The 27628-nt window shown below is 42.3% G+C and overlaps 1 protein-coding gene across 2 annotated transcripts; it reads right to left on the bottom strand.

Annotated features, from left to right (window-relative positions):
* Window positions 1-772: 772 nt before the first annotated feature.
* On the bottom strand, window positions 773-27628 carry EIF4H (eukaryotic translation initiation factor 4H). Of its 2 annotated transcripts, XM_060077876.1 has the most exons (7): window positions 27483-27627; window positions 9877-10064; window positions 7775-7839; window positions 7594-7690; window positions 7219-7278; window positions 2793-2930; window positions 773-2702 (listed from the first exon to the last, which is right to left on the bottom strand). In XM_060077876.1, the coding sequence occupies exons 1-7, from the start codon at window positions 27539-27541 to the stop codon at window positions 2563-2565; spliced, it is 747 nt and encodes a 248-aa protein (XP_059933859.1). In that variant the 5' UTR covers window positions 27542-27627; the 3' UTR covers window positions 773-2562. The 2 variants fall into 2 exon arrangements, with proteins under 2 accessions (XP_059933859.1, XP_059933860.1); XM_060077877.1 differs by lacking the exon at window positions 7219-7278 and having other exon boundaries at window positions 27483-27628.

Raw genomic sequence — 27628 nt, 5'->3', positions numbered from 1 at the left:
GGCTCACGGGCCCAGCCGCTCTGCAGCATGTGGGATCTTCCCAGACCGGGGCACGAACCCGTGTCCCCTGCATTGGCAGGCGGACTCTCAACCACCGCGCCACCAGGGAAGCCCACAAGTAGTTATTTTTAAAAGTTCCTTTACCCAACCAAAAACTATGACCACATCATGTAACATTTGTTAGAAAAATTAGTTTGGGGACTTCCCTGGTGGCGCAGTGGCTAAGAATCCACCTGCCAATGCAGGGGACACAGGTTCAAGCCCTGGTCTGGGAAGATCCCACATGCTGCAGAGAAGCTAAGCCCGTGTGCCACAACTACTGAGCCTGCGCTCTAGAGCCTGCGAGCCACAACTACTGAGCCCACATGCCACAACTACTGAAGCCCGCACGCCTAGAGCCTGTGCTCCGCAACGAGAAGCCACCACAATGAAAACCCCATGCACCGCAACGAGTAGCCCCCGCTCGCCCCAACTAGAGAAAGCCCGTGTGCAGCAATGAAGACCCAACGCAGCCAAAAACAAATTTAAAAAAATCCCCCCACCCAAAAAAGAAAAATTAGTTTGGGGGGAAAAAAAACAAAACAGGAAAAAAGTTGGCATCCCATCTCTGATCACCAGCTTTTAAAATAATTTCACAAATCTTGTAACTTCCGAAAGCAAGACGCTTTGCTCACTCTGCATAACATTCCACTAAATTTGGACACTACTTTCCAAATTTAAAATTGTTAACTTCACAAGCAGCTAAAAAACAACTCAAAAATAAAGACAAGCATTAAATATTACGTAAGGTTTTCTTTTATTTAAAAGATCATTCACAAAATACCATATCCATAGATTTACTTTCTGTCATATAGCTGAATGTGTTAAGTGTTTGGAATTCCATTCTTACATTTAAAAGTCAACTGGATTGCCCAGAAGTTTAGATGAATTTGTTTTGTTCTTAATCTTTTCCACACTGAAGATGTAAGTAGGTCATCTGAAAGCATCAGGTTTGATTACAACCACATAATGCATGTCTTTCTTAAGTTAAGTATTGGTGTTACACAAATGGTTCTTATTTCAGAAGCAAACATGACAGGTGTAAGGAAGGAAAGGAGGGAGAGTTCTGTAAATTGCTGAGACCTGGTGACAAAGACAAAGTAAGAGAAGCCGAGGATGGCAGCTAGTGAGGAGCTCCTTTCTAAGCACACTGCGTAGGCCAGCCTGCCCCCGGCCCTCCAGTCATGCTGGTGAGGGTCTCTCTTTGCCGGGGCTCTAGCTGACCCCGAACTGCTCCCAACTGGATGAAGTGGGACTCGGGTGCTAAAGAATTTGTTCACACAGAGGTGTTCAAGCTCAAAAGCTGCTGCCTAGGCTGGGTGAGCGCTGAACACTGTATGTGGGAGTGAACGTCCTAAAGCTGAGAACTAGTGACCTCAAGCCACCTACCAGTTATCTGACAGCTCTGCCTAGTCAAATTCTCAATTCATCAAGTGAAAGAGAGTGAAATGCCAGATTCTAGGCCCATTCTTTCACTCTAAAATTAAAGGGATGGTGGGAAGGGCAGTATCTCATTATTACTTGTATCAGGGAACAGATAAACACAGGGCGTGATGCAGAACACACGACAACAGGGGTTTGAGAGGAAGCAGCGTCCGCACTAGGAAGTGAGCCCAGCACCGCGCTACCACCTGCAGTGCCCAAAGCACCTCTGCAGCCAGCAGAAACTAGACAGCAGTTTGTCACATCCAGCCACAGAGGAGCCTCTAAAACGGCCGGTGAAAGAAGGGAACCGGTTTGGACACGGTGTTGAAAGAGCAATAAAGCATGTGAACACAGCAGTGTATTCAATTTATCTCCTATGTGCACACCCCACCAGCAGTTCACATTATCCTTTTAGGTTTTGCTGTTTGAAATGTGAGCCTATTCTCCCATCTGGGGAGGGAGTAATGGAGTCAGGACTATCTATAAATAGTTACAGGAAGGAATTTGCAAAGATCAACAGATATTTTATCCTTGTTTTGAAAGCAAGGTGTCCCAAATTCTGTATGTTGATAACAGCTGAATAAAAACAAGATGCTATCCAATTTGTGATTTTTTTTTTTTCTTGGAAGCCACAGCAATACAGAACTCAACATGCAGGTTGCTGAGAAAAATCAAAGGAAACGCCCAGTGTGGCTAAAGGAAAAACAGAAAAGCAAAGGAGAGAAATGAAGCAGCACTTCAATATAAAGAACTCCCGCATGGCAGCTGCCTTTGTCCCTCTAGAGAAACTCATGTGCTGGAAGGAAACAAGGAGCGAGAAGGAAAAAGGACAGAAGGAAAATAGGAAAGGAGTGGCAGGAAGGAAAAAAAAAAAAAAAGCACAAAACAGGCACTAGGTAGATACAGCAAAGCCAAGAATGTACTAAAAACCACTTGTTAACTGCTGACATGCACTCACAAGCTCTGTGTTTCCATTGTAAGAAAGGAGGACAAAGGTCAGGCGCAGGAATGGTAACTGCAGGACTGCCGGCCCGGGGGGCAGCCAGGCTGTGGTCTCGCTCGAACCCCCCCACATCCCATTCCCTCCCAACCGCAAGCTCATTCTTGTTCCTTGTGAACGACTTCCTCTCTGGGCCTGGCTCCCCCGAAGATAGCAGAGTTGGGGTTGGCTACTTGATTGAGGGGCGTTGCAACTGTTCGAGGTTTAAGCTGGAGCCGTGGTCTCTGTGCTCTTTCCTCTGGGGGAGGGAAACACAACATGGCTTACAAATGTGTCACGAAAAGACACCCTCCAGAGCTCCATTTACACGTTCACGTTATTGTCATACCTTCTGTTGGTTCTCTGAAATCCATATTGGACCCTCGAAGGGGAGGGCCATCTCTGAAACGACTTCCCATCGGGGGGCCTGTTCGCCGGTCACCTGGGCGACTCCCTCCCCTGCCTCCTAAGAAGTCATCCCTGAAGCCTGGAGGAGGAAGATGACACTGAATTATCTTTTAACCTACTGGCTCAAAGCTGATAACATAGCGTGTGTGAATTAAGTTTAATTTTAAATTCTTTAGTTTGTCCAGCATCAAAAGTGCATACAAAATGAGTCCAAACGTGAATCTGTTGGGTAATTTCAATGCTAACAGACTTCTAAAATAAAAAAAGAATCGTAGGAGAGAAAAATAAAACGAGCTGTAAATTCTTAGCTTGCAGGAAAAGTCCATAATATTCTAATATGGCTTAAAACAAAAATGCTCAAAGCACATTTTATTGTTTTCTAATACAATCTATAGTTATTAAAAAAGACAAACCTGAAATTTAGAAGTTACAATTTAGAACACAAAATCAAAAGAAAAAAGCTAGATATGAAGACAAAATAAAAATACAAAGTCACCTCTGGGTGACATTCCCCATTTTTCTGTTTCTGCTGCGATTCGGGTGTGGATCATTCTAAAAGCAAAGCACCTGTGTGTAAACAAAGCTGTGATCAGGCCCACTCCCTTCCCAGAGAGGGCGCCAGAGAGCAGGAACCGCAGACCCAACCCACACCTCCTCTGGCTGCAAAGGCTCCCCCCCCCATTCATTTGTGCACCGCTAAAATAATTACCAACAGAAGTAAAACTGCATCTCATTTAGAATTAAAAGTAAGCTGCAATTTGGACTTCCCTGGTGGCGCAGTGGTTAAGAATCCTCCTGCCAATGCAGGAGACCCGGGTTCGAGCCCTGGTCCGGGAAGATCCCGCATGCCACAGAGCACCTAAGCCCGTGCACCACAACTACTGAGCCTGCGCTCAAGAGCCCACGAGCCACAACTACTGAAGCCCGCACGCCCAGAGCCCGTGCTCTGCAACAAGAGAAGCCACCGCAACGAGAAGCCCACGCACCGCAACGAAGAGAAGCCCCCGCTCACAACTAGAGAAAACCCACACGCAGCAACAAAGATCCAACGCAGCCAAAAATAAGTAAATTTATATTTAAAAAAAGTAAGTTGCAATTCTCATCAGTGTGAAGAATATTTTCTCAATGGACTTTAAGAAACTTAAGCCTTATTTAGTTTTGTATTTAACTGAAAGTCATGAGGGGAGGTTAAGATAATTAACCTTTTAACAGTATAACCTATTTAAGTTAACTTTCAGTAAAAATTTAAGAAATAAGACTGTAATTAAACAAATGAGCTTGCCCCCTCTGTTTAAGCTCCTGAAGGTGACTGTTTTTACTCACTCTAAGGATAGTGCCATTGCTCAAAGCTTTGTAAGAACTTATCCTTGAAGAAGGATCCTGAGCTTGAGAAATATTCTTCTACTAAATAGTTGATTCCCATTATTCACAGATTTCACGTTTGCAAATTTGTCTACTCACTAAAATTTATTTGTAACCCCAAAATCAATACCTGGGGCCTTTTGCTGTCATTCAGACATGCACAGAGCAGTGAAACATCTGTCACCTGACACATACATTCCCAGCTGAGGTTGAATGAGCCAACACTCTGCCTTGTCTCAGCTCAAACGGTAAACAAGCGTCCTTTTCACAATCTATTTAGTGCCAGGCTTTCTGCTCTTTTGTGTTTTGTTAGTGATTTTGCTGTTAAAATAAAACAGCACCCAAACATCATGCTGAAGTGCTGTCTAGTACTCCTAAGTGCAAGGCTGGGATGTGCCTTGTTAGAGAAGCCTCACGCAGGCATGAGTTACAGTGCTGTTGGCCGTGAGTTCATTGTTAATCAATCAACTATATATATTAAACAAGGCGTCTTTAAACACAAACACATAAAGCAAGGTTATGTATTGAATGGCTGACAAAAATATGACCAGAGGCTCACAGGAGCCTATGTATTTCCTCTATGAGCGATGGCTCCGTGTCCGCCAATTTGGTGTTTGCAGTGGTTTTAAAGAACCTAACTACTGTGAATATGGAGAATCAACTATCTGCAATGGTGGGGTTTATTTGTTCTTTAAGGGCGGCAAGGAATTTTTAAATTGATCAAGTTATCTGAAACTCAGTTCAGAGACTAAATTGAACAATTTCAATTTTAACAAAACAAGTAATGAAAACAATTCTAAGAAGGTTTAGACCAACAGGAGCACTGCTTTGGGGGAAAACCCATTTTGGAAGCATATAATCAAGTATAAGTTTCTTTACAAAATCTTTTCTATCAACCAGAGAGGATACACCATTCATTAAACAAGCTTAATTAGTATTCAAACATTTAACCTGACATTTCCCCAAAACTAAACTGTATGTACCTTTCCACGTTGATTATGAAAGTAAAGTTACTTCCCTTTTAATGAGATTAATTTTTGCTACTAGTGTTTAGCATAAAACAAATCAGCTCACACCCACACTGACAAGGCACATAAACACAACTGCTACTTTGTCCAGGTTCATGAGACAAAGTATAGTGGGGGAAAAAAAACCCCAAACCCAGTGTACATTAAGTGACCACCTCATTTCAAAACTCTTATGATATGAGCGATGGGAAGATTATGAGGGGGGAAAAAAAGCAAGGTTTGACACTAACAATTATCTTTTCATCAAGTTTGATGACAGATTTCTAGGAGGCACACTATTCATGAAAATCTTCTGAGCTTTCTTTACGAAGTTTAGTTTAACACACTGCCTAGGGACTTCCCTGGTGGTCCAGTGGTTAAGACTCCGCGCTTCCACTGCAGGGGGTGCAGGTTCGATCCCTAGTGGGAAACTAAGATCCTGCATGCTGCATGGCACGGCCAAAAAAAAAAAAAGACAAAAAATAAATAAAAACATCCTGCCTATTTCTGGTTGACAGGGACTTTCTCATTTTTCTTCTTTGTATTTTTTTTGTACTCCTTGAAAAAAAATTTTTTTTTACAATGAGAGTATGTCATCTAAAAAAAGGCATTATTCTAAAGAGTAAAAAGGTCTACCTATACAAATAATGTATATAGGCCATACGCCACCATGTGTGCACTGCTGGTTTTAGATTATCACCAAAACACTGTAGTTTACACTGGTTGGTGGCAAGGTAGTTTCTCTGGCTATGTTCACTGTATGTTTTGCTTCAGAGTAAAAAAGCCCAAGCTAAGCCGGTAGCAGAAAGACATCAGTTCCTTTGGTAACCTCCAACGCTGTGAGCTCACTGTGCTATTTCTACAGTACTAGGAAATGCAAAACTGGCAGATTGGAGACCACCACTCATCAAGTCACTAACTACTACACCTGAGGTGGCTTTGAGATGACATCTGTTGCATTTTTCAATCAGAGACTAGCTTATACATAAAATTACAGGTTTACTGGATTATACTGTACTTTTATGAATAAGCTCATTTCTGACTGGCTATAGGACTTATAGGAATTAAATTATTCAACAGATATAAGCAGTAATCTGTTTAGCTAACGCAGTACTGGAATGAACTTTTAAAAAATTTCGACTCACAAGACCAGTTCCTCCCATACTTACCAGTTACTTTCTACTGATTTTTGTTTTGATTGGGGGGGGGTGATGGGGGGGCGGGCACTAATGATCTCATCTTATGTGGTGGCAAATGCAGAGATAATCTCAAGTTTATAGGAAAGAAAACAGACTTGTTTTTCATTCTCTACCTTATGGTTACAATGGACATTTTTACCGTATGAATTACCTTCATAATTTAAAAAAAAACAAGAGATGAAGAAATGTTTAGGAGATCAACCCTTCAAAGCCTGGCATGCAAACTGACCTCTTGAGTTGACACAAGGAGGCACCCACTGGTACGCTTTGATGAGTTAAGAAAAGCAATGATAAAGTGGATTATGTTCACTTAAGGGATAGGGGCTCCATGCCCTTTAAGAAACAAAGAGGTCATCAGGACTACCTATTAGCATCTAAGAGGGAGCCACCAGGAACCATTAGTATGAGGCTTTCTGTAAGCTTCTAGAACCTTCAGACTTCTAGAAATAATAGTACTTCTATTCATGCCATACACACAAGCACCATCAAGGGGCTCCCCTGGGCTAAACCCAGAGAAAGACTCAGCATGAGACACAGGCACACATAAGAACAGTAGACTAAGAAAAGGTAACAAAATAAGGCGGATCAGTCCAACTTGCCCACGATGTGGAAGCTTTCAAGTCCTACCCCAAACATTGAGGTTCTAACAGAGGCTTATTGCATGCCTGGGTACCTTTTAGGAAAGTTTCATTTGTGAAAGGAACTAAAGTAGTCCGGCCAGGCGGGCTACTCACAAGAAATGTACAACAGCAGCAAGGCCACTGAAAAGGGTAAGTGGTGATACTTTAAATACTGATACCGGAATTGAAGTCATCCCGGGAATCCCATCCACCTCTAGATTCTTGAGAGCCACCCATTCCTGAGGATACACAAAAAAGATAAAGTTGAGGTCGTATCATTACCTTGCTGCACAAACATGGAAAAATTCATTGGGAAGACGTACAACTCATGTGATGGGAAGTTCAATGAAATTATGAGTTTTTGCTGCCAACAGGAAGGAAAAAAACCCAGGCTTGCAGAAGCATCATCCATTCTTTCTAAGATTTTACACATTTTTAAAAGCTCATAAACACCTATCAGACCTACGAGATAAGAGTTCTTCTGGTAACCTTCAAGAGCTGTAATCAGTGGGCATACAGCAAGTTTTATGTTCAGTTGTAGAAGAACCAATCACCTCTGTCATCTGGTCCACCTTTCCTGAATCCAAAGCCGCCTTTATCTTGTTTTCTGCCTTCTGCAATGTCCACACGAAGTGACCGGTCACCCAAGAGCTAATAAGTGGAAAACACTGTTAAGTACTGGCAAGAAAAAAAACTCAACTACTAACACCACAGAGAAAACCTGAATATACTTACTGCACCATCGTATGTCAAGGCTTCCTTAAGGGAATCCACTTCATCAAATTCTACATAGCAGAATCCTGTAAGAGAAAACAAACCCCGATTTCCTCAAGGAATTCCGGGTTAAAGATAAGGTGGGATCCCTGTCTGTACCATTTCCCTACATCATAACTACCACTTCTGTTGCATCTAGATGGCAGCAGACTTGCAGAACCTGAAAGAGCATATTTTACTTTCTAATAAATAGAACTTGACTGGTATTCCTCCCTCTTAATTATATTTTTTCCCCTCTTAATTATATTCTATCAGAAAGTGCTAATCAAATAGGTACTGAAATAGTAGCTGTGTTTTTATAAAGCTTTATGTTTTAACCATAATATTAAAACCTTCCTTGGGTCACTGAAGAGCTGTTAGTTCTGACTTCTGAATGACTTTAATATAACCTAACAAGGGCTTTAAGACACAGACTTCAAATTCAATACCAAACATGCTTTGATGGAACAGGCTGAAGGTGCCATTACTTCCTACTCAGGTAGTTGGTATAAAAATTGCTTTACAAAGCTAAAAAACATACCCTCGGCCACAAGCGTATCCTCCTCAGGATGCTAATTAATTAAAGACAGCTGGCCTCGGTGTAGCATGCTTTATTGACAACTTGAGTCTCTAACGCTAGATTCTGACACAGGCCTGTAAGCAGAGGACACTCCAGGCAGAAGAAATCACACCCTCTCTCTCACCTCCAACCTCTGAATAAGCTTTTCCTTCTACCTGCAATACTCTTGTCCATGCCGTCTCGGTTAAATCTGGGTTAAGCACTCCCTCTGCCCAGTATGCTCACACCGCATCCTGTATTACCACCCTCCCACCCCCATCCTGTATGATGATTACATTTCACCTTCAGAGCCCACTAGACTGCAAGTGCTTCTAAAGCCTGGGTCCAAACTTTTCCTGTTCACCATTTGCTTACACAAAGAATGTACTGCTTGGCTGTAGAGTTCCCCGTCCTCCACCCCCAACCATACTCCACCTCCACAACCATGCCTTTTCCCCTAAGTGGATTCAATGCTTAGAAGAACTGAGAAAACCACTTGCAAGTTCAAAGAGGCAACAAGAGCCTAGTCACTCCAGAGCTCCCACTCATCTCACACTCCAGAGCTGCCGAAACGAAAGATGCCCTTCTATGAGACCATCTCTGCTGCTAATGACTCAGCCCAAAGCCTGGCTTCACCCACACATTTTTACCTTAAATTTGAATTCCTAATGCTTCCTAGCAGCGGGACTTACTGCTCCAAGCTTAAATGATACATTCTTTTTCACTGTTTGATCACTTACTATAACAAGGCTCCAGGTTCTTAAGTCGGAAAGCTTTCAGAACGACAGAACTACGGAACCGCTCTGCTGAGCAGCACCCCTGCTTCTTCTACAGCCCCACAGCCTCTGTGTGCCTTTCATGGATGTACTTCTGGGTAAATAAAGCAAACCAAATGCCCTTGTATCTGGCATCACGCACTTAAATACAGGGCACATTTCCCTTCAGGAAGCCTTGGAAGTTGGATGATAATGTCCATCTGGTTCCTCATGCTCACTCCTCTGCTCAAGAACCCGAAAGACTAACCTACAGACACAACTTTATCTGAAATTTGAGCCAATCATTTCCCTAAACACATGCTCTGAAGTCACAAATGTACAGTGACAACGAGTACTGGGTTACCTTTTAGACTTCATAATAAACTAGATTACAGTAAAACTACCCCCTAAAAATGCATGAGTCGGCCAAGGTGATATGCACCTGAAGAGTCCTGAGTTTTATCTGTTCATTTCTTTCCTGGTAACTCCCTTTCTGGCAGAGACAGGATTGCTATATAGGTCAGGAAAACGCCAGATTTACTTGGGCATATGCCACATATTTCTACAAATTAGATTATGTATAAAACATTCCCCCCCCCCAAATAGAACTGAAGGCCTATGCGTTAAAGCGCTAATAAATGTTTATTTCAACTACTTGGACTGGGCAAATGTTCGGAACACTTTCATCGAAACACTTTCATCATTAGAGCCCTCTGGTTTAGACCCTCCTCCCCTTACAATAATGCACAGTAAAAATCCCCCAAACTCACCTTTAAATTTGTCTGTGTCTTTGTCTCTGACTAGCCGTACACTCCTTATGCTGAGATCCTTAAAGATAGCGTCTATGTCGCCCTGCACCGTATTAAAAGGTAGGTTTCCTACATATGCTGTGTAGGGGGGCTCTGTGGGCAGCTCCTTCTGGCTACGGGAACCATGGCCACCAGCACTGCCACGGGACCTAGGAGGGGAAACAGACAGGATTCAACTCTGCCCATGTGTTCTTGCCCCAGAGGGCCAAGGAAAATGTCTCCCACTCAGCCACACCACCCAGGCAAAATAATCCTATATAATGTATACAGTAACATCTCCTTGAAATAATAGTATTCCAAAATATTTATGAAAAACATGCCTATTTCTGGATGACAGAAATGTCCACAGAAACACAGAATCTCTGTGAACGTATATTTCCCTGGAGAATCGAATCCCAACATAATATCCTCCTACAAACAAGTGGTTCTCTCCTATTCACTAAGAATAGGAGAAAAGAACCTAAGCCAATGCCCTCCTTCACACCCGATAATACTAACACACACAGAAATGGAGTGTCCACTTATTACCCTGAAGCTGAAGTTTAACTCATTCACAATACAATTGTTTCTTGTTTATTATAGATAATATGTTCTAATAAAAATTTTAGATTTTGTGCAGCAAGTACTGTGTATTGTACATACTACTCTCCACTCCCCCATGCACTACCTCACTGGGTCCTCAAATACAAGGTGCATATTACTAATTCATTTAAACGTCAATGCCATTTCCTCAGCTAAGTCAAGAGGTGTTTAGCTTGTCCACGGTTACAGAGCTTAAAAGTGGCAGGACCCTGACTCCACCATGTGATGGCTAATCTGCATAGGCACTGGTTTAAATCCGAGCTCTACCACATACTTACTCCACCATATAATCTTGAGGAGTAACTCAATTTCTCTAAGCCTTATTTGGAAAACTGGGTTAATACTAAGAGAGACCTTGAATTATTGAGAAATAACATTTGGTGCGTCATATACTGCCTGTCACATAGTACACATGTGTAGAGTAACAATGACCATAATAACTGCCATCTAAGACCTGAGGTTTACCATGTTTTATAGATAATTTAAAAATAAATGGGATCAGCTTCCCTGGTGGGGCAGTGGTTGGGAACCCGCCTGCCAATTCAGGGGACATGGGTTCGAGCCCTGGTCTGGGAAGATCCCACATGCCACGGAACAACTAAGTCTGTGCGCCACAACTGCTGAGCCTGCGCTCTAGAGCCTGTGAGTCACAACTATTGAGCCAACGTGCCGCAACTACTGAGCCCACACGCCTAGAGCCCGTGCTCCGCAACAAGAGAAGCCACTGCAATGACAAGCCCGCGCACCGCAGCAAAGAGTAGTCCCCGCTTGCTGCAATTAGAGAAGGCCCACGCGCAGTAACGAAGACCCAACTCAGCCAAAAAAAAAAAACAAAAACCACACACAAAAAACAAACAAACAAACAAATAAATAAATGAGGCCACGGGACTTCCCCCTGGTGGCCCAGTGGTTAAGACTCTGCGCTCCCAACGCAGGGGGTCCAGGTTTGATCCCTGGTCAGGGAACTAGATCTCACATAATGCAACTAAGAGCCTGCATGACGCAACTGAGGATCCCGTGTGCCTCAACTAAGACCCGCTGCAGCCAAATAAATATTTTTTAAAACAAACAAAAAAATAAATGGGGCCATTATACATTTGTCAAAACCCATAGAACAGAATGGACAACACCAAGAGTGAACACTAATGTTAACTACGGACACTGGGTGATAATAACATTGTCAATGTAGATTCATTGATTGGAACAAATGTACTACTCTGGTGCAGATGTTGACAGCAGGGGAAGCTGTGCCCCTGTGCATTTGTGAGGGCGGGGGCATATGGGAACTCTATACTTTCTGATCAATTCTGCTCTGAACCTACATTGCTCTAATAGATAGTCTACTAAATTAATGAATGGGAAGGGGAGCTCTTCTTTACATCAATAAGGCTGTCAGCTAAAAATGTAATTAGAAAACCACTACTCTGCAACCACCAATGTAGTAGTGACTGATTCAGGCAAGGCTCAAAGGATGCCAAAACACTGATAAAATGAATCTGCCAGTCACTACTGCAACCAGGTAACTGAGCTTAGTATCACTAATAATGGGAGAAATTTAAATGTGCCTTCTATTTTGGCACAGATTCTTCAAATATGTAAAAGTCATGAAAGACAAAAAAAGCAGGGGAACTAACGAAATGATAACCAATGCTACATGTGATCTTTGGATCCTGGAACACACAGCCATAAAAGAAAAAGCAGATGCAGAAATCTGAATCTGGTGAGTATAAATATTACTGTTAGCATTAAATTTCTTAGGAGTGATTAATTGATAATGAAGTTAGTAGGATGCCTCTGTTCTCAGGAGAGACAAAGTACTTAGGAGTGAAGTGTCAGGACAGCCATTTATTTTCAAAGGGTTCAGCATAAACCCATGTGTGCATGCACGAATATATAAAGATAAAGCGAGTGTGAAAACTTGTTACATCCACCAGTGTCCATCGTATTGCATTCTTTCAACCTTACTGAAGACTTGAAAAATTTCAAAATAAAATGTTTGCAGAACACAGGAGGAAAAAAATTTAAAAGGGGGAGGTGTTTTTCTTTAAGAGACATTTAAAGCAAAAGAGTCTCCTCACATCGTCAAAAATCTGCTTAAAGTCAACCTTCCTTTCTTTTGGCAGAATATATATTAATACCAGGTCTTCAAAAGTAACTTGATTTTTAAAATTCATATATTGCTAGAAATATCATGAAAGATTCCACATCTTGCCTGACACAAATTCCAGATATCTCAAATATTTGATAATAAATACCAATCCTTAGGACAACGCTTTTTTTTTTTAGCAGAAGAATCAGGCTATGAGGTAATTCTTAGATGACTAAAAATTTTAAGTTTAATTAACTCAGAACTGCTGCTTCCCAATAGAAAAATCCTGCATTCTGTCCTAATACCAGAAAAATAGGCTTACAAGTGAATGTGACTTATTTTGCATTTCAATAACCATAAAACTGGGACTTCTCTAGTGGCACAGTGATTAAGAATCCTCCTGCCAGTGCAGGGGACTAGGGTTCAAGCCCTGGCCAGAGAAGATCCCACATGCCGCGGAGCAACTAAGCCATGCGCCACAACTACTGAGCCTGAGTGCCACAACTACTGAAGCCCGCACGCCTAGAGCCTGTGCTCTGCAACAAGAGAAACCACTGCAACGAAGAGTAGCCCCCGCTCGCCACAACTAGAGAAAGCCCGCGCACAGCAACAAAGACGCAATGCAGCCAAAAACAAAAAACAAAAACAAAAAAACCCAAAAACCACCACCAACAACAAAAAAAACCCCCATAAAACCTAAAATATTTTCAGTAAGATACTCTTTGGGACTGGGTACTGAACATATAAAATACAGTATAAACACTTGGAAAACTGTCAAAACAGGGGACCAACTATACTTAAAAACACTTTAAATTCATCTACTCAACATTTATTAAACATCTAGTGGAAAACAGCCCCTTGTCCTGGAGTAGCTGACACCTGAGTAGCACATATAAAACATAAATAACTGTAAATGCATACATGCATGTTTGTGTATATGTTTACATAGATATGTAAAAAAGCAAAGGGCTACAATGATTTTTTAAAAATTCAACATGAAGGTGAGGATGAAGAAATGATAAATTTGGCAGGTGTCTATTTGATGAATCAAGAAAATGGAGGTAGGAAGCCTTGCTAAAAGGGCACATGAGAACTTCTGTGGGGTGCTGGACAGAGGACTGAAAAGACAGGGTCAACCGACCTCTGACTGAGTACAGAAAGCCATGTAAGCAAGCCTTGATAAGGACAGCTGCCCAGGTGAATGCTACTGGGGGGGGGGGCACTAGCAAGAATGCAGTAGGATCAGAAGCCAGCTCTGGCTTTTCAAAGATAGAAGAATCCTGCTTCAGGCAAGCAGTACTTTAAGAGCTGGAGATGTGGAAAGAACTAACCCAAGCCCATCAACTTGCTCATTTCACCCTAGCCTCACAAAACTGCCAGTGGCTTAACACTCCAGATTTTTTCAAGACTAACAGATGCAGTCCTAAATACTGCCCTACCTGATGTGGTCAGTTCTACAGAACTTGAGTGGTTTTTAGCTTTTCGTTGAGTAGTTCACTGAAGACATTACAATGCAGTGGGACTGGGGCCAGCCGGGTAGATTTCAATTTATTCACTCTATGAAGAGTCTACAGTGTGCCAGCAACTTGAGAGACAAGGGTGAAGAAGACAAACCCCAGAGAATGCATATGGACGTAATAAAATGATACATTCTGTCATCAATCAAAAAAAAATGTCAAATGTCAGAAGTTCTTTGAGCTAAAATTCTTATGAGATACTTCTGACACTAAGTTAAGTTTAGAGGGGACTATTACCTAAATAAGCTATGTTACATGAAAGCACTTTCTAAAACAGGTTAAAAACACAGAAGACTCACCTGGCACCTTACTTAGCTTGGTGTAGGACCTCTTCCAAATCACCTCTGTACCTCGGTTTTCTCATCTGTTACTTCATAAATATTTCAAATTTCTATGTTATAAAGGAGTTTGAAATTGACCATAAAAACACTTCACGGAGACTGATTGCTTTATAAAAGTTTAACAATTCTAAAGTGTTATGGGTAAATTAAACACGCTACAGAATACACTGCTCATACAGAAGGAGGCTGACTAACAAGCCATGGATGTAAAGCAGCCAACAGATGAGGCAAAGCTGCAAGCCTGGGCACACACCCCCACCTCCCCACCACCTTGCAATTCAGAATAGAGACCTGAAGGGCTGTGCTGCAAACTCCCAGGCCATATCGCTCCCACTGAGCAATGGGCTTGCCCGCTCATTACTGTTGCACATAGGGACAGTCTATTGATTAAAAATAAAATACGAAAGTTGTTTTTTTTTTTTCCTTTTGCGGTACGCGGGCCTCTCACTGTTGTGGCCTCTCCCGTTGCAGAGCACAGGCTCCGGACGTGCAGGCTCAGAGGCCATGGCTCACGAGCCCAGCCGCTCTGCGGCATGTGGGATCTTCCCTGACCGGGGCACGAACCCGTGTCCCCTGCATCGGCAGGCGGACTCTCAACCACTGCGCCACCAGGGAAGCCCCAAATACAAAAGTTTTAAAGTAATAATTACATCCTCAGTCATTTAGGAAATTCAACTTTCAACTCCAGGTGTGACCAAAATCACACCTGGAGTTACAGACAAATCACGTTTCTTCACTCAAATCAACAAAGTATCTGAATGTCTATTAAATAGAGCACCATATTGAGGGCACAAACCTAAGACTTGTTCCTACCCTCAAGGAGCTGATAATTCAGCTAAAGGGGTCCAGGCATCTAGAAAGGAGAAATCACATCCCAAGTAAACGACTGCAGAAAATTCAGGAGACAGCAACGAGCACTGTCTCTGCAGGGTGGAGCAAAAGGCACTTGGACTCTATTTTCCAGGCAGCAGACAAAACACTGAACTCTTAAGATGATAATGTGTGAATAAGCGAAGATATATAGGAGTGAGAGGAGACTGGAGGAAGGGCAACTATAAGAAAAAAGAAGAGAAGAGATTATTAGGGCTGGGATTAGAGTCAGTAAGTGGATGAAACAAAATTAAGTGCTCAAGACTTGCTTCCGAAGTGTAAAAGATAAAAAATGAAGGCCACATGCTATTATTTCTGGACAAGAATTTTACGAAGATTTCTAGGTGCATTAGACACTATACAGAATTTAAGTACTGTTGCTGTCATTCTTAAAACTTTAAGACCAGTACCAAGATACCATGACTATAGAGTATTAACCTCTCTTTGGTATTTGGAATATTAGGTGCTCTCCCTCTATTACTTCTAGGTGATAACTGAGTTAGTTTCATTGGGGCTGATCAACAACTTTGGTCTTTCAGGTGCCACCCAGAAACGCTTATTAGCATGTATCACGTGGCTTGAGACACTATCCTAGATCCTACATAAAATTACAGTAAGACTGCCTTTATGAGAATAAAATGCAAGTAAGCAACAAAGACAAAATCCTCTGAGCATGCAGAAAGAAAGATCAAAATGTGTAACCTACTTGGTTTCTAGACAATAATCAAAAAAGGTTAGGCTCTCAAAAGCCAAGCCCTTATTTCATAAACACCCTTTTACACTACCTATTAACATCTTACATTAGTAAGATACACTGGTTACAATCACAGAACCAATATCAATACATTACTAACTAATTCATTACTAACTAGTTCAGTTTATTCAGATTTTCTTAGCTTTCACCTAATGTCCTTTTCCTGTCCTAGGATTCTATTCAAGATGCCACATTACATTTTAGTTTTAACTTAGGTTTTAAAAAACTAGCCCAATGGAACTTGGATTAAAGACCCTTCAGTTCCAAGTAGACCTTCCTCTAAGTGTATGTATTTTCCAAGGCCTTCAATTAGCACTCAAAATTAAATCCCTTTATCTTGACAACTGTCATTACTACAGGATGTGCATGAAAGCCTCTGAAAGTTTCTGGTAAACACTGGGGGTGGGGAGGGAGCAGTGTCTATGGTGAATTCTTCAATGAGCCCTATTTCAAGGAGCTCTTTTCTGCTGTGAAGGGGAACTTAATCATTCAATCACATCTGTAAGATATAAAAAGCAATGCAGAGAAATGCAAAGTTGTTCTGAGGCAGGAACTCTTGTCTTGTTCACTGCTTGATCTCCAGAACTATTACAGTATCTGAGACTTAGGGTGGAAGGAATGAAGCCACAGGCCTACCAACTACTTTAGGGTTGCCAGTAACTTCTTCACCAATGTGGGTACGCTTATTTGGAAAAAAATTTAGATTATAAGAGAGGGTTACATGTATTCAGAAGACATCCCCAATTATGTACTTAAGTATTTTTCAAAAAATTTTCAGCCTGTGTACAACAACAAGAAATACATTTTACATCACAACTTAATACATGCATACATTCCTGCATGTTAACTACACAAATTAATTTTAAAAAGCTTTGCCAACAGTACTAACTCATAGTATAATGCACACTATTCTCTATTCTATTTCACCTTAAAAGATGCTTACCAGGACCCACACTAAGTTGATTTCATAATCTCCCAACAGGACACAACAGGCAGTTTGAAAGCCTTGTTTTAGATGAATAGTGAACATGAAAGGGACTTCTGGTTTACACAGTCTTTTAGGGAACTTTTCTTACTGGGAAAAGGTATTTATCATAATGAACTAAAATTTTGGACTCCCACACATGAAAGGAAAGAAATGGGCTTAGTAATTTAATAACTTCATATGGGTGAAAAAGGTTACTCAATCCAAAAGTTCCAGATTTGGGACTTCCCTGGTGGCGCATTGGTTAAGAATCTGCCTGCCAATGCAGGGGACACGGGTTTGAGCCCTGGTCCTGGAAGATCCCACATGCCACAGAGCAACTAAGCCCGCGTGCCACAACTACTGAGCCTGCGCTCTAGAGCCCGCGTGCCATAACTACTGAAGCCCGCGCGCCTAGAGCCCATGCTCCACAACAAGAGAAGCCACCACAATGGGAAGGCTGCGCACCACAACAAAGAGTAGCCCCCACTTGCTGCAACTAGAGAAAGCCTGCTGCAGTAACACAGACCCAATGCAGCCAAAAAAAGTACCAGATTTTTCAGAGAAAATGAAATCTTAAATCTCAAGCTATTTATTGGTCCTCAGAAATACTGTCACAAAAGAAATCTGTCTTAAAGGTATGGTGTAAACTATTTCTATGGATTAGTTTTGAACTTCATAGGTTCTTTTCTTCCAAAATAGAAGACTTACTATTTGAGATTTGACATTCCACATACTACCAGCTCAATTTCATTTTACATGAAACCACATTTTCAGGCAATGTTGAATTTGATATGATCCACAAGTAACTTACAACTATACAATTTATTTTAAAACGTAAATTATTTTAGGTAACTACAAACTGCCATAGAGAGACCACCATTTAAAACATAGAATTCAAAAGCATGCAGTCAGAGCTAACAGTTCTCTTCATTTAATATTTGAAAAGTCATAAGAACCCAAGTAACCTGTACTAAAACACATATATGCATTAAAATAAAATAATACTTAATAATTGTTTAACGATATCAAATTTTAACTTGCTGCTACTTCACATGGTAGTTATCAGAATTAAGTATATTAAAAGTACCTGCAAAAAAGCTACACATCCTTTCAAACGGCCTTTAAAAACAAACAGTTAAGAGACAAAAAGAGGAGGACCCTATCAATTAAGAGATTTAGTAGACACAACAACCAAATAAACGTGCAAACCTTGTCTGGCTCTGATTTAAGTGAACCAGTTGTACATCAAAATGTATGAGATAATTACGAGAACTCAAAATATTTACTGGGCTATTTAAGTTTTCAGATGTGATGATATTGTGGTCATATTTTTTTTTTAAGTTTTTACCTTTGAAACTCATACTGAAGTACTTCCAGATGAAATGACAGTGACATCTAAGACTTGTTTTAAAATAATCCACAAGTGTGTGGGAGGAGAGTAAAGCAAGGAGGTACAGATGAAATAGGAGTGGTCACTTTAAAAAAACAGTGGGTGGGCTTCCCTGGTGGCGCAGTGGTTGAGAATCTGCCTGCTAATGCGGGGGACGCGGGTTCGGGCCCTGGTCTGGGAGGATCCCACATGCCGTGGAGCGACTGGGCCCGTGGGCCGCAACTGCTGAGCCTGCGCGTCTGGAGCCTGTGCTCCTGCAACAAGAGAGGCCGCTATAGTGAGAGGCCTGTGCACCGCGATGAAGAGTGGCCCCCACTTGCCGCAGCTGGAGAAAGCCCTCGCACAGAAACGAAGACCCAACACAGCAAAAATAAATAAATTAATAAATAAACTCCTACCAACAATATCTTCTTTAAAAAAACAAAACAAAACAAAAAAAACAGTGGGTTCCCTCAAGGAGCTTAAGGTCTAGATGGCTGCTAGAGGTATGATGAAAAAAATTAAAAAGCACATAGCTGAAACCATACATCAAACACTTGGAACGACAGTTTGTTAATTATAACATGTTAGAATTAAAAGACATCAGAGAAGTTCTAGTCAAAAAACCGAGCATACGTAAACAGGAAAAAGGAACATATTCTCTGTAAGGAGCAATTCATGAGTAAAAGCTTGACTACAAAAAAAAAAAAGTGGTATGTCAAATATTCTATAATAACCTACATGGGAAAAGAATCTGAAAAAATGGATATATGCATATGGATAACTGAATCACTTTGCTTTACACCTGAAACTAACACAACATTGTAAATCAACCATACTCCAATATAAAACTTAAATTAAAACAAAACAAAACAAAACAAAAACAGTGGGTAATAGGTACATGGGGCAGGTCGTTACACTAGACTCTGCTGTAAAATATTCATTTCCCTCCCCACAATGGGGAAGATAGATGAAACAGAAAAAAGCAAAAATGTTTATAAAATTAAAACTGTGAAATAAATGGAGCCTTGCTTAATGGGTAGAGTTTCTGTTTGGAATGATGAAAAAGTTCTGGAAATAGTGATTACTGAATTGTAATCATTGTGAACTTTAGTACCACTGAATTGTACACTTAGAAATGGTTAAAATGGTAAATTTTGGCTGTGCCACGTGGCATGCAGGATCATCTTAGTTCCCTGACCAGGGACAGAATCTGTGCCCCTGCAGTGGAAGCCCAGGGTCTTAACCACTAGACCGCCAGGGAAGTCCTATAAAATGGTAAATTTTATGTTATGCATATTTTACCACAATAAGAAAAAAAACTGAGTAATGGCTACATGGGGGTCTGATATATTAGTCTTGACTGCTTATGCATAAAAATATTCAGATTAATCTTTAAGTATGGGATTTCCCTGGTGGCGCAGTTGTTAAGAATCCGCCTGCCAATGCAGGAGACACGGGTTGGAGCACTGGTCCAGGAAGATCTCACATGCTGTGGAGCAACTAAGCCCGTGCGCCACAACTACTGAGCCTGCACTCTAGAGCCCACGAGCCGCAACTACCGAAGCCCGCGCATCTAGAGCCCGTGCTCCGCATCAAGAGAAGCCACTGCAATGAGAAGCCTGCGCACCGCAACGAAGAGTCGCCCCCGCTCACCGCAACTAGAGAAAACCTGTGCGCAGCAACGAAGACCCAACGCAAACAAAAATAAAAATATAAAAAATAATAAATACATTTATTTAAAAAATCTTTAAGTATTAGGAAAAATGAGCAACTGGTAAATTCCAGCTCAATCTAGACCATACTGAGGTTCCTCAATTAACAGAAAATCAGTTAAAGTAACAATTCTTTGCACTTTCAGACGGCCTCTAAAAGAGCACCAAAACGTACTTCCTTTGGTTCTGGCTCTGTCTCCCCAGAGCCAAACCTTTCTGGCTGTAATATCCCTGTTAAGTCAAAGAGAGCAAACATGTACACCAATCATGCCATTGATTCGCATGAATCAGGCCAGGGCACCAAACTGCACTATTACTCATGCATTTGCAGTATTAAAAAAAAGGGGGGAGGGGGGTGGATTCCCTGGTGGTCCAGTGGTTAGCAGTCCACGCTTTCACTCAGGTTCTATCCCTGGTGGAGGAACTAAGATCCTACAAACCTGGTGGCGCAGCCACAAAAAAAAAAGCCACCTTCTGCAAAGAATGTTTTTGATAAAGTGGTAAAAATGATTAATTTTATTAAATACTGACCCACAGGTGGCTCCGTTGCGCAATGAATAGCGCATTGGACTTCTAAATACTGACCCACTTTTAAAATATTCCCTGTCACGAAATGGGAATGAAGCACTTCTGCTGCTTACAGAAGTGCATGATTATCTCCAGGAAAGGCACTCCTGCAAGTGAGTTACAAGCTGAACTAGCTATTCTTTTCACGGAACACCATTTTTACCTGAAAGAACTGACAAACTATGGTTCAGACTCGGATGCTACATAGACATTTTCTTGTAAATGAAGTGAGTCTGTCACTTCAAGGAAAACAACAGTACTATCTGCTGCGAATGACAAAACGCAGGCTTTCAAGCAAAAACCAGAATTTTAGAAAACTTTTTTCTATCGATATAAGCTTGACAGTCTCCCAATACCTGAAATTTTTCTGATGAAACTGATGGGGACATTAATGAACATGATTTTTGACACTGTATAGTGAAATGCTTCAACATTTGGAAGAGCTACATAACTCAGTGAACTGTTACTTTCCAAATGACCAAAGTATCATGTTACAAAAAAAAAAAAAAATGTACAGCTGGGCTTCCCTGGTGGCGCAGTGGTTAAGAATCTGCCTGCCAATGCAAGGGACACAGGTTTGAGCCCTGGCCAGGGAAGATCCCACATGCCGCGGAGCAACTAAGCCTGTGCGCCACAACTACTGAGCCTGCGCTCTAGAGCCCACGACCCACAACTACTGAAGCCCACACGCCTAGAGCCCGCGCACCACAACGAAGAGTAGCCCCTGCTCACCGCAACTAGAGAAAGCTTGTGCACAGCAACAAAGACCCAATACAGTCAAAAAAAAAAAGCACAGTAAAAGATCCACTCAAAATATAAGATAGATCTATGGATTTTAATGTAAGAGTATGAAAAGTTTATTGTTACAACTAACCTTTATGGAAATTACCACCTGACAAGTTTTGGTACAGTCACAAATAAGAGTATCTACAATTATCTGAAAAGGCTATTAAAATAGTCCTCCCACTTCCAACTACTTACCTATGTAAGGCTGGATTTTCTTCATATATGTCAACCAAACAACCTACCTCAAGAGTGAATACAGAAGCAGCTATGAGAAACGAGCTGTCTTCTACTCAGCCAGATATTCAAAAGGCTCCAGGGAATTCCCTGGAGGTCCAGTTGTTAAGACTCCTTGCTTTCACTGCCAAGGGCCCAGGTTCAATTCCTAGTCAGGGGAACTAAGATCCCAGAAGCCGCGCGGTGCGGCCAAAAAAAAAAAAGGGGTGGGGGTGGGGTGGCTCCAAAAATGCAACCGATTATTTCAATTAGAGAACAGTGTGCAGAGCGAGGGAGATCACCAGCTACATCTATCCTATATTGGAGTGCAATGAAGGTACTATGTTTTCAGTAGAGTATCAACATACTGAAGCACATCCAGAGGGTCCTATCAAGAAAAACATTTAAAAAACCATCATATGGTTGGCAAACTTAAAAAAAATAGGATGTTCAATTATTTAAAAAGACAACTTAGACATTACAGCTGCTAAGTGCAATCAAAATCAAGTGGTTGCTTACTTCGTGCCCTGCGTGTGCAGGTCTAACCAGCTGCACAAATGATGAAAAGGCAGAGACACATGGCATGGTCTTCTGCCCAACACTCTTCCGTTTCTAGCGGAAGCTGGAAACTGGAAGGTGGATTTGATCTAGGACTGACTCCCCCCATGCCCCACCACACCCCCAGCCAAACATTCTGCTTTGTATGTTCCAAGTTTCTGGGAAGACTTCTTGAATTTGTGTAAAGTCTTTCCAGAACACTAAGGTTAATTTCAAACAGAAATATAAATTTTGAAAGTATGCGAAAAAAAATTTTTTTTAGAAATCTCAGAAGCATTTAAATATTCCAAGCATGAATTCTGCTACAAACCAATAATGTACAAGAATGAAATACTTGGGACTTCCCTGGTGGCGCAGTGGTTAAGAAGCCGCCTGCCAATGTAGGAGACTCGCGTTTGAGCCCTGGTCCGGGAAGATCCCACAAGCCACGGAGGAACTGAGCCCATGCGCCTGCACTCCAGAGCCCACGAGCCACAACTACTGAGCTGGAGTGCCACAACTACTGAAGCCCATGCACCTAGAGCCCATGCCCCGCAACAAGCTACCGCAATGAGAAGCCCACGCACTGCAATGGAAGAGAAAGCCTGTGTGCAGCAACTAAGACCCAAAGCAGCCAATAAATAAATGAATAAAAAGAATGAATTACTTGGTACTAATTTACCATACTTATGGTATTACATTATAAATGCTTTATGCCTATAAAATGAATAGCTTTCCCTTTATTGGCTTTAGAAATATAGACAGGAAAATAAAAACTCACTCCATCTAACCCTCAACAGAAATTTTCCCACTCTAACTCCAAAGGAATTATTTTAAGAATTAAAAAATTATAAATTGGACTTCCCTCGTGGTGCAGTGGTTAAGAATCTGCCTGCCAATGCAGGGGACACAGGTTTGAGCCCTGGTCTGGGAAGATCCCACATGCCGCGGAGCAACTAAGCCCATGTGCCACAACTACTGAGCCTGTGCTCTAGAGCCTGCAAGCCACAACTACTGAGCCCGTGTGCCACAACTACTGAACCTGCACACCTAGAGCCTGTGCTCCACAACAAGAGAAGCCCACGCACCGCAACAAAGAGTAGCCCCCACTCACCGCAACCAGAGAAAGCCCGTGCGCAGCAATGAAGACCCAACACAGCCAAAAATAAATAAATAAATCAAAAATTATAAATCAACAGCTATCATATATTAAGCATTTTTAATGTACCAGATACTGTGCTGCACAGTTTAACATCTCATTTAATACTCCCCAACAGCCCTATAGAGGAGTTTCTATCTTATATGCAGGGAAAGTGAGGCTCAGAGAGGTAAAGAAACTTGTCCAGATCATACTGCTAATACACAGCCAGGGGGACACTTAAGCTCTGGTCTGCTTGATTCTAAAGCCAGGGCTGCTGCCTGAACATCTGACATCTCAAAGATCTCTTGGTAAAACCAAGTATTTGTGGTAACAACACTTCTCAAAGAGGACAGTGACTTGGAATCAAGCACTGGGAGACTGAGTGGAGAGAAGGATGACAATAAACCCAAACAACTTGCCATTTGACAGGTAAACAGGATTTTAGAATATGCCTTTCAACACCTTTACAGATCCTGTTATAAGTGAAACTAGCTAGCTTTTATACACTTTCTTCCCCATTTTAAGGCTTAAAATATACTTAGAAATTTAGACAGAGATGCCAAGCTTAAATCCTATAAGACTCAAAGATTAGAATTCTAAATCCTCTAACTGGAACCTAGTAAAGAATATTTAACTTTGTAGCTTAATCAATTTTTAGCAGGTACCATTTCAGCAATATCAATTCTTGCTAATTCCAAGTTCCAATCTAATTCTCAGGATTGATGCTACTTTTAGGTTAAGCACTCAGAAGGCCTTTTGCAGTTAAAAATGTAAAATCAGTGTTACTCTCCACTTTACTGTCAATAGCAAATGAAAAACTGGAACCCCACAAAGATAATTTAGCAAAGTGCAAAACCAAATACATTCAAGATATGGTACAATCAACTCCTGATAATTTGGAATTCTGCTTTGACTTGCTTTCTGAGCAACAGTGCAGTCCCTGGTTCTCTCCTCTGCTGCAGGGGACCATGCCTCTGTAGGCTGGGGAAATAAAGCAGTTGTTCAATATTGCTTCCTGACAACCGTACTGGTTATTACACACAACTACAAAATAAACTTATGGGGAATGTATAATTATTAAAACCCAAGTTCTTGGTTTTTGTTTTTTTTAATGAGAAGACCCTTCTTTTTAAAAAAATAATTAATTAATTTGTTTTTATTTATTTTTTGGCTGCGTTGGGTCTTCGCTGCTGCACACGGGCTTTCTCTAGTTGCGGCGATCAGGGGCTACCTTCCTTGCAGTGCGCAGGCTTCTCACTACGGTGGCTTCTCTTGTTGTGGAGCACAGGCTCTAGGCGCGTGGGCTTCAGTAGTTATGGCTCGCAGGCTCTAGAGCGCAGGCTAAGTAGTTGTGGCCCACGGGCTTAGTTGCTCCGCAGCATGTGGGATCTTCCTGGGCCAGGGCTCGAACCCGTGTCCCCTGCATTAGCAGGCGGATTCTTAACCACTGCAGGGAAGCCCCTTGACTCTATATTTCAAACCCGCCATTCCTTTTACCTGTGACCCAAGTTGCTTAGAGTTGAGACATCTTATCTAGCTAAGGTGTTTTAGACTAGAGAGAAGTTGCCTTACAAAAGTACCAAACAGGGACTTCCCTAGTGGCACAGTGGTTAAGAATCCGCCTGCCAATGCAGGGGACATGGGTTCGAGCCCTGGGCTGGGAAGATCCCACATGCCACAGAGCAACTAAGCCCATGCGCCACAACTACGGAGCCTGCACTCTAGAGCCCTAGAGCTACAACTACTGGGCCTATGTGCCACAACTACTGAAGCCCACGTGCCTAGAGCCCGTGCACCGCAACGAAGAGCAGCCCCCGCTCGCCGCAACCACAGAAAGACCGCTCGCAGCAACGAAGACCCAACGCAGCCAAAAATAAATAAATTAAATAAAATAAATTTTTAAAAAAAGTACCAAACAAAGCAATACAAGACCAGCTTTCCATAGATGGTAATCGTCTATAATGCTTAAGCTTCTATCTGAACATAAACAGCACTGAGACATGTACTGATGTGAACATAATTCAAAACTCAAAATTATCATTGAAGAATATCTGGTCAACTATCCTATAACCTTGCTAAATTTCAAAGATTCCAATAACTGATAACTTTCGACCTGATGAAGTTAAAATAACATTAACTATCTGAAATAGGAAAGCTTTGGCACAGATCGCACCACTACATGTCTAGTCCTCTGTGAAGTTTCCTGACTCACCTGTGACACCGCCTAAAAGAACACACATATTCACCAACAAGTTTTAAAAACTACTGTTAGGCAATCTGAGCAGTATTTCCTTTGTACTTTTACATGAAGATGAAGTGGAAAATTCTGAGAAGGTAAGATGCAGAAGGTGCTTAATAGTAAAGGGATTTTTTATTAGGAAGCTTAGGAGATGTATCATGCCAGCTACTATTCTCTTATACAAGTTTTTGGAGTACATCTGGGTAAATGGTTAGCAGTGTCCTCGTCTTTTGATATTCTGATAAATAAATGGCATCTTAAAAGAGAATTTTACTTTTGATCAACTTCTATTGTTCAAGGCACTCCAACTGTCAAAATTTGATATCCAACAAAAGTCTAACTTGAACACCTCTAGTCACCAGAACAGCTGGTAAATTTGTCAAAAGGCAGAATTAAAAAATAATCATAAAAAAAATCCCCAGGCTCTGTATAATATGACTAACACTGTAGTTCCAAACCAACTAAAATTCCTTGGAGCTGCCTTAATCTGAACTACTCTGTTTAAGAGTTTTCCTGGGTACTTTCAAATGCTTTTGGAAACTAGGAAAAAAAAAATCTTAGTTATTAAATTTCGAGATGACTGAAGCACAAATTTGATGTCTAGAAACCTACCCCCAAAGCAGTAACTTTACATGTAATCCAACATCTATTTCTTTTTTATTAGTAAATATAGTATTCTTTGAAGTAACAGGTGGCTCCACCTCCCCCAACTTCCATGTCCCCAACTTTCATGAATGATACTGGGTACACTCCCGCACCCAAACAAGCTTTTATTTGAGCCATTCCCAAACCAAGGTATTAAAAGATCATTCTTCACCAAACAAAGATACTTTTAGGAGTGAAACCCAGGAGACTGGACACCTCAGTAGGTACTATTGTGGTGTTATCCTGGGAAAGTAATCCTTTCTGTAAATCACACAAAGGCCAAGTGTGCCCTTGACAAACAACAAGATGTTTATAGCCTATCTTCTAAATTCTGTATGAGGTAACTTGTGTCTAAAAAGAAATAATCTAGGGCGGGTTCCTGGAATTGAACACCATAAGCTTTTTCTTCACTAGTCAGGGATCTTTCTTTTAAACAAGGTGCCTCAATTACATATAGTCTGTGTATGACCAGAATCAGAACGAAGCTAAATGCGATTCCTTCTCCAGGTCTGGAGAAACCAGGGAGAATAACATTTTCTGCCAGTAGGCAAGTAGCACTTGTCAACAAGGCACTCTGATCTCAGAAAGGACAAATACAATGCTATGATGTGTATGTTCTGGTTGGTCTCCCCCGACTCTGGGGTGAACTGAACTATTCCAGGGCTCCAGCTGCCAAATCCCAGCCTCACACCCGTAAAGGGATGGGAATCGCCCCTCTCTCGGCCTTCCGATCATACCAAGCCCGCTGATCTCCTGGCGAAAGGGGCCAGGGGGCCTGCAGCGCAGGCTGACAACAGGAAGCCGCGGCCGGGACCGGGACTGGAGCGGGGCAGGCCGCGGCCTCCACCCCCGCGCTGCAGCACAGCCCCGCGCTGGCCCCGCCGTACTGGGGGATGGGGCTGGAAGCGGGAGCTCGTCCTGCCGGGCACTCAGCGCCGCTGCGGCCTGGCCCTGCGACCGAGGCAGAGGAAAGACACGTCGGAGGCGGCGGGGGTGGCACAGAAAGGGATCTGTCCCGCGAGCAAAACCCGGGGAGCCTAACCACCGCCGCACCCTCCCCGAGCGCGCCATTTCCAGACCCCACTCCTCCCGGCGCCTCTACGAGGCCTCAGTCGGCCCAGCCGGGCCCCTACCGCTCGCCGCTCCTGCTGTGCGCGCGGGAAGGCCGCGGCCCAGGGGCCCCTGACTCCGCCCGCCTCCCGCGCCCGGCCGGGGCCCGCGCACGCCCGCCTCACCCTCTGCCGCCGCCGAAGCTGCTGTAGGCCCGATCGTCGTAGGTATCGAAGTCCGCCATTTGCCGTCTCCGCTCCGAGAGGAACCAGGGTGAGCGAGGAAGGACCCCGCAATATAACTCCCCCCGCCCCGCCGCCGGGGCTGTCCG

The sequence above is a fragment of the Mesoplodon densirostris genome, chromosome 16 (genome assembly GCF_025265405.1).
Source record: "Mesoplodon densirostris isolate mMesDen1 chromosome 16, mMesDen1 primary haplotype, whole genome shotgun sequence".
Classification (NCBI taxonomy): Eukaryota; Metazoa; Chordata; class Mammalia; order Artiodactyla; family Ziphiidae; genus Mesoplodon; species Mesoplodon densirostris.
This window is presented reverse-complemented; position numbering and strand designations above follow the sequence as displayed.

Bases quoted from the DNA above. Each gene is read 5' to 3' on its own strand.
- EIF4H (XM_060077876.1), bottom strand. From the start codon at position 27,541: ATGGCGGACTTCGATACCTACGACGATCGGGCCTACAGCAGCTTCGGC. The intron at 10,065-27,482 runs GTGAGGCGGGCG...TTCCCCTCCTAG, and splicing joins AGCTTCGGCGGCGGCAGAGG to GTCCCGTGGCAGTGCTGGTG. The intron at 7,691-7,774 runs GTAAGTATATTC...TCCACTTATTAG, and splicing joins CCTTGACATACGATGGTGCA to CTCTTGGGTGACCGGTCACT.